At 41.6% G+C, this 11,764-nt stretch overlaps 1 protein-coding gene across 4 annotated transcripts in view; it reads right to left on the minus strand.

Moving 5' to 3' along the window:
- Nucleotides 1-11,502, minus strand: part of slc41a2b (solute carrier family 41 member 2b) — a 126,386-nt gene extending 114,884 nt beyond the window's left edge. For 2 of the 4 annotated variants that reach the window (XM_050033982.1, XM_050033985.1), the window contains exons 1-4: nucleotides 10,174-10,965; nucleotides 8,014-8,677; nucleotides 3,575-3,682; nucleotides 1,184-1,255 (exon numbers count right to left, since the gene is read on the minus strand). In XM_050033982.1, coding sequence (XP_049889939.1) covers nucleotides 1,184-1,255; nucleotides 3,575-3,682; nucleotides 8,014-8,556 — 723 coding nt within the window. In that variant the 5' untranslated portion in view covers nucleotides 8,557-8,677; nucleotides 10,174-10,965. Of the gene's footprint in view, nucleotides 1-1,183; nucleotides 1,256-3,574; nucleotides 3,683-8,013; nucleotides 8,678-10,173; nucleotides 10,966-10,994 lie in introns of those variants that run through there. The other 2 variants (XM_050033983.1, XM_050033984.1) reach the window with 2 other exon arrangements.
- Nucleotides 11,503-11,764: the final 262 nt, after the last annotated feature.

An 11,764-nucleotide genomic window follows, 5' to 3' on the forward strand; every position in this document is an offset into this window, starting at 1 on the left:
TATTTTTTCAGTATTCTTAGGCCTATGTAACGTTTGTTATTATGTTTCTGAACGGTATAGGTACAAGCCGACATTTTGTCGACTCCCTCTGAGCCCTTCAAAGTGATTTTTAATTAGTCACGGTAATACCGTATACCTTGGGAAAATGTGGGGAAGGTTTAACGGTAACAAAATTTGGATACCGCCCAACTCTACTGTGCGTTGTCATGGATATGCCATACACAAACCAACTAATGAACAGTTACCAAAGTTGTGGGTTAGAGATGCATGCCCAAAAGAAAAGCACAGTATGTTGCTCAAGGATACTTCGACATGCAGACTGGAGGAGCCAGGGATCGAACCACTGATCTTCCAGTTGGTGGACAACCGGCTCTACCTCTGAGCCACAGCCACCCCTACTTTTAAACATTATGAAAGACTTGAATAATACGTTTTTGGTTATGTGCACATATCATGACACCAATCGCTTTTCAAGAAGGTGGTTGAAGGAATGAATGAGGGAGGCTGAGTTCCCCCAGGCCCAAAGATTAAAAAGTATGTTATTCAAAAAAAGTGACACGGATCAATTAACTCCCCCTTATTTCCTGAATCAACCAACATTACTGCGATTCATTCCCAACAACTTCACACGTAATTCCCTAAATGGTCCATGACGTGCAATAATTTCATTTGTGTTAAAAACTATGCAGTGTTCCACAAAAAGAATGAATTACACTACTAAAAATGTGCAGGTTATAAGTTACAGATAGAGATGGAACAACTTCCAACTTTGTTTGACATTTAAAGGTGCACAAAGAGCGGTAAGTCAAGGCAAATATTAACATAACTACCAAGCTGATGCTTAGTTAATATTAGCTCAACAACTAAGTAACTTTCTAACAAACTTGTTTTAACAAACAAATAAAGCAGCCATCATGATTTTTGCAAATTTAATATTATGACACTGTTACTAAAATAGAAATAATTTTGGTAAATTTAGGTAATTTTGGGACTTGTCAGTCTTGACATGAGACTTGGTCCCACCTCTGGGTATGTGAATGGGAGTATGCATGGCTGCATGCCAATGGGAATATTAGAATATTAATTTCCATTAGCCATGTGAACAGCTTAGTAGGAATACTATCTGGCAATGCTGGCTGTGTGTGCATGTCAGTAGTTTTCAGGCTAAACTGAATGTGATTACCTGCTTCAGAGCCAGGTTGCCTATGATTAGATTCCACTTCTCTATGGGAGAATCCATCTTGCCCACATTCACCTGTGTTAGGAAACAGGACAGAATAGAGAGACAGCAAAAAGTTAAGTAGTGCTCTGAGTTTTCTGTGACTACCTATAGATTAGGGCTGTAGTCTCCTGGTCGACTAGTCGATTATTTGGTCGATATGCTCTCGTCCGACCAAATTCTCATTAGTCGAATAATGGCCGTGTTACTTTCATAAAAAGAAAAGTGGTACATCTTTCCAGGATTAACCCATTATTTCCTGCGGCGGGGGGACATGCTAAGTTACCTGTGAAAATGGGGGTGTTTTCAAAACACCCCTGTTGTTGACAGAAAGTTGAACTCGCCCACCCTGATGCTCAGCGTCGCGGTGACGTAGACCTCCTTGAGTTTCTGACACCGTTTCCCTCAGTGGAAACGAAGCTTGTATTTACTTGTATTTCACAGATTCCACTAAAATAGCATTTTAAGTCGTGTGTGTGATTTATCCTTCAGGGATTTATCCTGGTTTCATATGAGCAGAGGAAATCTCCGCTCGTCGCTAGGCTAATGTATACCATGTAAAATGCCATAGGCTGGCGCTAATAACGTTAGCATGTTGTATTTGCTTGGAAAACGTGTTTAGTATAAGACAGTTGTTTTGTCGGTGAATGTTGTGAGTTGTAATGGAGCCAAATAATGTGCCGTTACCTTTGTTAAATGTTGCTGTTGTCCCTGATTTTATATGAGAAGAGGAAAAGACTGCTAAACGCTAGGCTAATTTATACAATGTAAAATGCCATAGACTTGTGCTGATGATGTTAGCATGTTGTATGGGTGGGGAAATGTGTCCAGATAAAGGCAAGTGATTGTCTGTCAGTTCTGCGATTTATAGTGAAGCCAATTTGCGTACTTGTGTTTGAAATTGTCTCTATTAAGCCATATTTAATGTGTGTTTTGAATCAACTATATAAATAAAGTTTGATTTGAACTAAACAAGACGCTAGGCTAATTTATACAATGTAAAATGCCACAGACTTGTGCTAATGATGTTAGCATGTTGTATTGGTGGGGGAAATGTGTCCAGAATTGAACCCGTGGCCGCTGCAGGGAGGCATTGCCTCTGTACATGGGGCGCCGGCACTATCCACTACGCTACCGATGCCCCATATTAAGCCATATTTAATGTGTGTTTTGAATCAACTAAACTTCACAGCACTTAACACAGTCCTCCACCGCCGACTAGTGTTTTGGAGGTGTAACTGCAGAGTGACACAGACATACCACAGCAGAAGTAAAATAACGTGCAGATTTTTTTTCCCACGACTAATCGATTAGTTGAAGATTATGTACGACTTTAGTCGACCAAGATTTTGTTTGGTTGACTACAGCCCTACTATAGATATGTCACAGCCCCTTCAAGGCTCCAGCTGGTGGGTGATGTATTGCAAGTTTGGCCATTTTTTAACAGGAAACAAAATGGCAGCCAGCTGGTAACAACAATCCTGTATTACAGTTAAATAACAATGTAAACATTTGAGGTTAGAATTAGAAAAGACAGTAACAGGATCTGGGTTCATACTTGATCAGCACTGCTTTTACCATTTAGTTGTGGTGGTGGTAGGTTTTCTTCCTCTTGAGCAACAGCCAATACCATAGCCCGTTTTCTCTGGTTTCTCTGGTCCACATTTTAAAAGAATTTGGTTCTTTGTACCGCATAGTCAGCAGTTTTATGAGATACTTCTTAAGTGAAAACATATTTCAAATAACATCAAAATAATTATGTATGCAATATGTAGCATTTTCACTAATTCAATAACTTTAACAGCTGGGTAAAATATGGAAACCCTTCCAAATGTCTTCATGCTACCTAACTCCCCACAATGTGAATCACTGTTCAAAGCTGAGCCTAAGGAGAACATGAACACCAAGACAGACAGTTTTTTTGGGACACCACTGAGGAGTATCGGCTCACACTGAGTTCTGCTGTTCGTGCTGACATAGCACTGTGAATGTGGAGCCTGTATGCGGAGAGCCGGGAGCCAACAGGAACACCAAAAAAAACTAACAAAGACAGAATTCTGCTGTCACTTCTTTAACTGTTTCTCCTTTGCATTGTTTAAATGGTGGAGACAAACACAGAGACATGGAGAAATATTACACAGGCTCTGCTGAATAACTGCTTCATGCACTTGTGGGCAGGCTTGTAATTACACAGGTTTATGACACCAGTTTATGGGATATCACATGCTGCAAATGCCCATGCTTGTGGTTCACTATCAGGAGAGCCTGTTCACTCTCCTCACTGCTCCTCCCTTTTTACACTGTTTGCTCTGGGAGGTGTGAAGTGGAGCAATACAGTGTGTGTGTTTGTCTCACCGCTGTGGACAGCCTTGAGGCCAGAGTCATCTCCAGGTTTCCCTTGAGGCCAAGGAGAGCAGGTACCAGGATGAAGATCTCTGTGATGTACTGGAACGCCTCCCAGTGCTGTGGATGACACAAGGAAATAACTAGGCTTAGGCAGTATCAAGGGATTATGGTATACATGATATTCAGAAATCCCCCAAGGTATGATTTTACAGATACTCTGTATTGATGCAGAATTGAGGCAGTGTAATGAAATGCACAGCACAGAGGTCACTCTCTACTGGCAAAACAGGCTGCTGAGCTGAGAAAGATGGTGACTGCGAACGGATAATATTACAGTACTGGACAAAAAGAACTAGAATTACCACCTCACAGTTATATGCCTCCATGAACCAGTCAAGTTGCACTTACAGTTTACATGTTCTCACAGACATAGATTCTTCACACACACATCAGTTCAATATCTGACCAATTTTCTCCCATTCTGTTCCTAAATTGATGTTGAATAATGGCCAGAAAAATGTTTTTACAGAACATGTCACAGTAAAGCTGACCGTTGACCTTTGGGATATAAAATATCACTTCATAATTTTACCCTATTAGATATTTGTAGTAAATTTTGTCATAATTAAAGTATGAATTCTTCAGTTATGGCCAAAAACTTGTTTTGTGAGGTCACAGTGACCTTTGACCACCAAATTCTAATCACTTCATCATAGCGTCTAAGTGGACATTTGTGTAGAATTTGAGAAAATTCCTTCAAGGCCTTCTTGAGATACTATTGAGATTGAGACAGATGTGAGGTCACAGTGACCTTGAACTTTGACCTTCAAAATCTAACCAGTTCATCATTTAGTCAAAGTGGATGTTTGTGTAAAATTCGAAGAAATTCACTGAAGGTGTTCTTGAGATGCTTCTCGAGAAGCCAGGGATGGGGTCACAGTGACCTTGACCTTTGACCACCTAATTGTAAGTACTTCATTCTTAAGTCCAAGTGAACATTTGTGCCAAACTTGAAGGTGTTCTTGAGACACCACGTTAACAAAAATGAGACAGACAGACGACCACCAAAATCTAACCAGTTCATCGTCAAGTCAAAGTAGATTTGACAAAGAGGTTTGTGTCAAATTTTAAGAAATTCTCTGATGGTGTTCTTGAGATATCGTGTTCATAAGAATGGGACGGATAGACGGATGGATGGACAGACGGTCGACCTGAAAACAGAGTGTCTCTGGCCACAGCTATCTCTGGCAGAGTGGATTGCCTCATATAGCTTCATCTTGAAATGACTTCTTCAGACTACAAAAGCAGTTTATTAGCCAAATGATTTTACTCAACACATCATCTCCATTCAGCCTACTGATGTGTCATTATTAGTCACAGTAACAAGTATCATCTAGGGATGTAGTCAACCAAAGAAAATCTTGGTCGACTAAAGTCGCACATAATCTTCAACTAACTGATTAGTCGTGGGAAGAAAAAAAAAATCTGCACGTTATTTTTACTTCTGCGGTGGTGTGTCTGTGTCACTCTGCAGTTACACCTCCAAAACACTAGTCGGCGGTGGAGGACTGTATTAAGTGCTGTAAAGTTTAGTTCAAATCAAACTTTATTTATATAGTTGATTCAAAACGCACATTAAATATGGCTTAATAGAGACAATTTCAAACACAAGTACACAAATTGGCTTCACTATAAATCGCAGAACTGACAGACAATCACTTGCCTTTATCTGGACACATTTCCCCCCACCAATACAACATGCTAACATCATTAGCACAAGTCTATGGCATTTTACACTGTATAAATTAGCCTAGCGTCTAGCAATCTTTTCCTCTTCTCATATAAAATCAGGGACAACAGCAACATTTAACAAAGGTAACAGTACATAATTTGGCTCCATTACAACTCACAACATTCACCGACAAAACAACTGTCTTATAGGGCTGCACGATTAATCATAGTAAAATCGTGATCTCGATTCATATGCATACGCAATCTAATTTTTCAATGACGGAGATTCTGCCGGCCGTGCCGGGAGTCGGGACATCATCTGCATGAAAAGAAGCGCTCCCAACGATGCAGCGTTATACCACGTAATGCAGAGCGACAGCCGGCTGGCAGTTTGGAAAGCAGCGAGAGCAGGAGAGAGCCGACAACATGAGGAGGACCCCTTACAAGTTAACGTACTGACACTCCTCAGACAGACACACACACACATACACACATACCGGACAGCCTCTCGGTCCTTAGCCGCTAACGTTAGCTCATGTACAACACAGGTACCACACAGAAACTTTTACAAAGGGTCATAATGTGCTTCTAGTGACTGTCAAATCGCCAGCGTTTACACTGCTTGTTAGTGCCTGCTCTCATGGGACAAAGATCCTCTGAGAAGAAAGACGGTTCACTCTGCTCTGCCACCAGGAACAAACTGGGAGGCAAAGATCCTCTCTGAGGAAGAGGGTTCATTTTGCTGCAGGGTTCACCAAAACGTTTTTTGTTTTTTCTTATAAATTGAACACACATTAAAGAACATACAAGATCCTGTAGAGAATTAATACATATAATACAATACAATATAATAAACACTGTCAAATTAAATGAAGGAAGAGGAGTTTTTTTTAAAGGCAAATAAAATATTGGGGATTTATGTAAAAATATACAGACATATAAATAATTATATAATTAAAGATATGTAGGCTATGTTAGGTGAATACTCCTGTCAAATGCATGGTGTTTAAACGTTTAATTTTGATCTTCCTTAGTCCATTTAGACTTTATTTTATCATAACAATAACAATGAATATTATGAATTGTTCACATTTTAATTTAATTTTAATAACATTTGTCACACAGCATTTTGTGGAAAAGTCAAATTTTCAGTTTACAGTTTTAATAAACTCAGTACTGTTTTTCAACACATATATTGTTTTGTCTTCATTCAATGTAATTAGCACATATTGTTATTGCGCCATTGGTTTTGGGTTAGGTTGGGTTGGCTCTACCACTAAGCCACCGACGCCCCCAGATTGCTTTTTCTAGTCGTGCCGTTCAAACTCGGGTGGTGTCGCTTTAGATGCGTTAGCATGTTAGACGTGTTTCCAAGTACATACCCGACCGCTGTTCTGCAGTGTCGGCACACTGCTTTTGTCTTGTCAACTTGTTTATTTCCATCTTCGTATTTTTACCCTGAAACTAAAGTGTTCCCAAACAGAGGACTTAAGGTTTGCGGGTGGGTCTTCAGGTTCGTCAGGCTCACCTGCCATGTTGTCAAAATGCGAGAATGCGCTGCACAAAGTGAAAGCGGAGATTTGCAGTCGGACTCGGTCCATCACTCAATTATGTCCATCAGGGAACTAGATATTTTAAATGGTTCGGCTCGCAAAAACGGAATTAAAATAAAACAAAATAAAATAAAATAATATCCTGCGCCCAATAATTCGGTACAGGGTCGTGCCGAACCGAAAGTCGCGTACCGAACGGTTCGACACAAATACATGTACCGTTACGGCCATACCTGACACATTAACCAACAAAAAGTCACATAAAATTAAACAAATAAAACAAGATCTAAAATACTTAATTTCTGCCGAATTGTGAGGTACTGTGCCATTCAATAAATACTGCCAAACCATGCTAGTTTTGCGAGAGGACATCTTTCAATTTCCCACCGTGCTGTTTTAAAACTCTAGTCTATTTGAGCATCACCGTGGGGAGAGGGACTGCTGTCTGACAGCTCTGTAGCCCCCGCTAGTGGCGGGCGGCTGCATGGCAGTTTTAGACCCATCACAATGAATGGTTACGTTTCACTGTGCCTGATGTTCTACTGCTCCCTCTCTGTCCTGAGTGTGCTCTGAGCTCAGACAGTGTACTGCTATAAATAACCCAGCGGTTTATGTATTCCAGCAGCGCTCCTAATGAACGGTCCAGCTCCAAAAACTGAAAATCTATTTGTGCCGGCAGACATTTTAATCATGGTGGGCTGCCAAAAAAAATGAATGTGTGAGGAACCCTGTAGTACAGACGGGTGTAGATAATGCTGGATTCAAAATACAGACTGACTTCCTGCTTCAACTTTGACCGACTGTAATTAACGCAGTTGTGTAGACAACTTTCCTGAGGGATTAAGGATTGTTACAATGTGTTCCATTTCACCTCTTAATAAAACGCTTTAGATAATCTGGATAAACTATTGGGTCCTGTCCGATTTTCTGTATGATTATGGTTTTTTGCTCCTTCAGGCTTTGTTCTTGGGAGGACGTCATGTTCCTACATCTCTGCAATTGCTTTGCTGACTACAACATTATCATAACTCATAGAGACAATGGCCCCAACTTTAAACATAAGACCCTTCGATGTCATAAACTGGAATTAGCCTTTAACACGTCTGGAGCTCTGAGCTCTACTGGCTGTTGTCTGAATAATAGTTACATTGTAGCTCAACTTACCTGAACAATATCCAGCACCATTCCAGCTGATACAGTTCCAAATCCAGCTAACAGGAAGGGGAGCAAAATCTGCAATGCCATGGCCAGCGGCGACTCTTTGGGCATATTCTGCACAGCTGATCCCAGCCCTTCCTCCTCATCCTCCTCTTCCTCCTCATCTGCCTCCTCCCCAGACAGCCTCCTCTCAGCCAGCATGGGCTCTGTTTCAGAGTAGCCTCCATCTCCACAGTCAGATAAAGTCACAGAGGACCGAGACGCCCGGTCCAGGAGCCGTCGGCCTTCTATGTGTGACGACTCCTGTCTGTAGCCATTCTGGAGTGAGCTGGCCTCAGGTTTAGCTCCGAGGTCCACCATGGCTAACCGCTCCTCCTGCAGCTTGGTATAACCAGTTGGAACCATGGTTTGGAACAGTGAGGCAATCCGCCCGGAGGAAACAGGCTTCAGGGAGAGAGCACTCCACCCACCACCTGCTCCACTCACACGCACCGTCAGGCTAGAGCCCAGGGAATCCCCTATAGCTCCTCCCAGACTCTGGATACTCATGATGTGGTCGAGGGCTGCAGTGTCTCATCTCCTGCCTCCCAGTCTGTGAGCAGTGTCAAGTAATTCAGACTGGTTCAGGTGCACCATCCCTGTTGGATATTGGTTTCAGGGATTCATCAGCCTGAGGAAAACACACACAGGGAAAGATATGTGGGGAGAAAACAGGATAACACAGCCTAGAGCAAAATTTAATATGACATTACACTGAGATGGAACAGCTGAGTCACTTCTTATTCTAATAAAGAGGAACAAACCCTCCGGAACTGTTAACCAGAGAACCAAGGCTCTAAATATTGATCAATATTGCAATATCGTTTTCTACTGAAATACAGAATTACACAATTCTCTTCATTTTAATGATAACAGTTGCAAAGGATTCTGTTTCTAGTCAATACTATCTATTAACATAAATTCATTTTTAACATCACAATATATATTAAATTTGTTGATTATAAAAGAATGTTTTAAGGGTAAGGGACTGTTTATTATTTCTGAGGCGGGAGGGGTTGGTGCAAAAACTGGGGAAAAACTTGTGTTTTTTAGTTTGGCTTAGTGGAGGGGCATACAAAGTTAAATAGTTGTTTTTGTATTTATTTTACCACAGCTTTTAAAAAAAAACTTTTTCCAAACCACAATCAGAACTGTAAAAACAGAAATTATCAGTGGATGTTCAAATTTCCTTGTTCACATCAACAAACACTTCCGTCAGACAAAAAAACATAACTTAATCTGAGCTATCACTTTTTCATCAAAATCACATTTCGTACTTTAAATTTGCCACCCCCCCCCCCCCCCCCCAAAAAAACCATTTGCACAAACTAACCAGCATGCATGACAAGAGAGAAAACTGAGGCTTTTATCAACTCCATGATTTCATCCTCAACTATTAACTTTTAACTTTCAAACATTGAAGGAAAATTAAAAAAAAAAAAAAATACTAAGTACTATGTGGTGGAGGGAGAGCCGTGCAATTTCCGCCAGCTCAAGGCAAAATAATTGCCTTGAGCCCCCCCCCCCAATAGAACAGCCCCCAAATAAAATGCCAAAGTGCATAAAAAGCCTCAAAATGTAGCTTGTTCATCAAAAAGGTTTCTTGGGGTAGGACACCCCCAGACCCGCTACAGAGGTCCGAGCTAAGTCCCAAATGTCCTCAAATCCTAGAAACGCTCCTGCTGAAAGCAGTAACTGTGTTTTGTTTTTACTGGTGTTGCTTTTCTTATTTTGGAGATGAGGTCCGGAGCCCACAGGTTAGAGTTGCCCACATTTTCATCTGCCCAACATCGCTGTTCAGGCCTTTCATATTACCTGCCTGTCTGTCTTTTCGCTTATCACGTTCCTGCTTTATCGTTTAACGCCTTCTGACGACATACACTCGTATTTAATGACAGCCCTGCAGAACGCGAAAATGTTGGCTAGTTGTGGATAACTGTTTCTATTAGCTCACACTGTGCTATGTTAGCTAGCTGTGTAGAAATCAAAACAGTAGGAGGCACGGCTCCCTACTTGCTTTATGCGTAAACCGAGAACATACAGTGGCTGGTCTTAGCTAGTATAAATAAAAACTACAAACTACTTATTTTAGTCGTCCCCGTATGTTAGTTCTTTTTCATGAGTTACCTTTCTGCAACGGAGACATTTCATCCAGGAGGGGAGATGCGAGTCTTTTTTCTTGACAGTCAGTCAGCCGGAGGCCGCGTCACAGATGAAGTGCCACCAAAGCTCGTCTATGTTAGAAAGATGAACTACCCCGTTTGAAAAAAGTGGCTGTAATCCGCGTTGGGTAGAGACTCGGCACTCTTCTTTCTGTATCAGAGGATGGAAGTGGCTGCGGTGTGACTTCGTGACTTTTTTTTTTTTTTTTGCGTTCCATGAAGTTACATATAAACATCCTCAAGCCTCTCTGGGGTGACTGATGGAAAATACATGACTCTCCCCCACCATAAATGATTCATTAGATTTTTAAAACTTGTTGTGTTCAAAAAAATTGTAAGTTAAAGTTAAATTAGAGACGAAATCCTGGAGTTGAAAAAAGCCTCCGTTTTACAATCTTGTCGTGCTTGCTGGTTAGTTAGTCCAAACAGTTTGGAAATATCACCATTTTAAGCTTGAATGTAAAGAAGATTTTGAATGTAAAATAGTTAGAAACTGTAACAAAAGAGCATGTGCAAAATGCTCCAGTTATTTCCTCAGGCGGTATTACATCTATAATCACTGGTAATACTATTCACTCTCTATTCTTGGTTATGTATGATGATGATGATGTTAATAAAAACACTATGCCTTATGTTAACAAATAAGGTGAGCTGTACAAGATTTACATTTAAAGGGAAACATCACCTAAATTAAGAATTCCAACATGTTATTTCCATGGCCTTGGAGAATTCAGTCAGTACTGGTAAACATGTGTCAAAGCCAGAAACCACAGAGGGAAGTCTCACATTGTGATGTCACAGGGTATGAAGTCTGGAGCTGTTCCATAGACAATAGGCTTGTTCGAGATGAGAGCAGGCGGCTGCAGCAGGGGGTGGTGACCATAAGCTGCGGTGTAGTCGAACAGTTTCCCGATAGTTTCCAAGAGTACCCAGCTGCAGACAAGATGGCGGACAAGGGCGCCAGGCGAGCGGCTGAGGAAGGGGGCGGAGTGAAGACTGTCCCTCGCTGCGGGAGAGGGGAGAGGGCTTCCCCGGAGGTCATCCTCTTTACCCAGTCCCTCTCCTCCACACTTAGACTTATTTTCATTGTGCCGATGGTGGCTTGGAAAACCACCCCTAACTGTGTCACACGGGCAGAAGGGAAGGCGGCCAGAGCTCGGCCGGTCCTCTTCTCCACACTTTGACTTATTTTAGCCTACTTGGTTCTATTTCTCCCTCTCTGGGAGCCTGGTCTCTCCCTCACCGCGCAGCAGTCCACCGCATCCATCCATCCATCCACCCCTACCTCCCTCGCGGCCCGCACATATACCCCCGAGGCTCGGCAGACAGAATGGTTTTATAGTAAGGGGAGGAGGAGTAAAGGGATGAGGGCAGGCTTTAGCGTGGACGGTTAGTGACGTCATTCGCCCCGAAAAAGAATCATTCGCCTCCAATGTAATGTAATGTAAATTCAAATGTAGTAACCAGGTTTCAAGCTGTAGAGGGCACTCCATAGCACATTTTTAAAATAAAATGTAGATTTTGAGCAGGATCAGTCAGTAACACTATACAACCAA

Source organism: Epinephelus moara, chromosome 22, assembly GCF_006386435.1.
Source record: "Epinephelus moara isolate mb chromosome 22, YSFRI_EMoa_1.0, whole genome shotgun sequence".
NCBI classification, from domain to species: Eukaryota; Metazoa; Chordata; class Actinopteri; order Perciformes; family Serranidae; genus Epinephelus; species Epinephelus moara.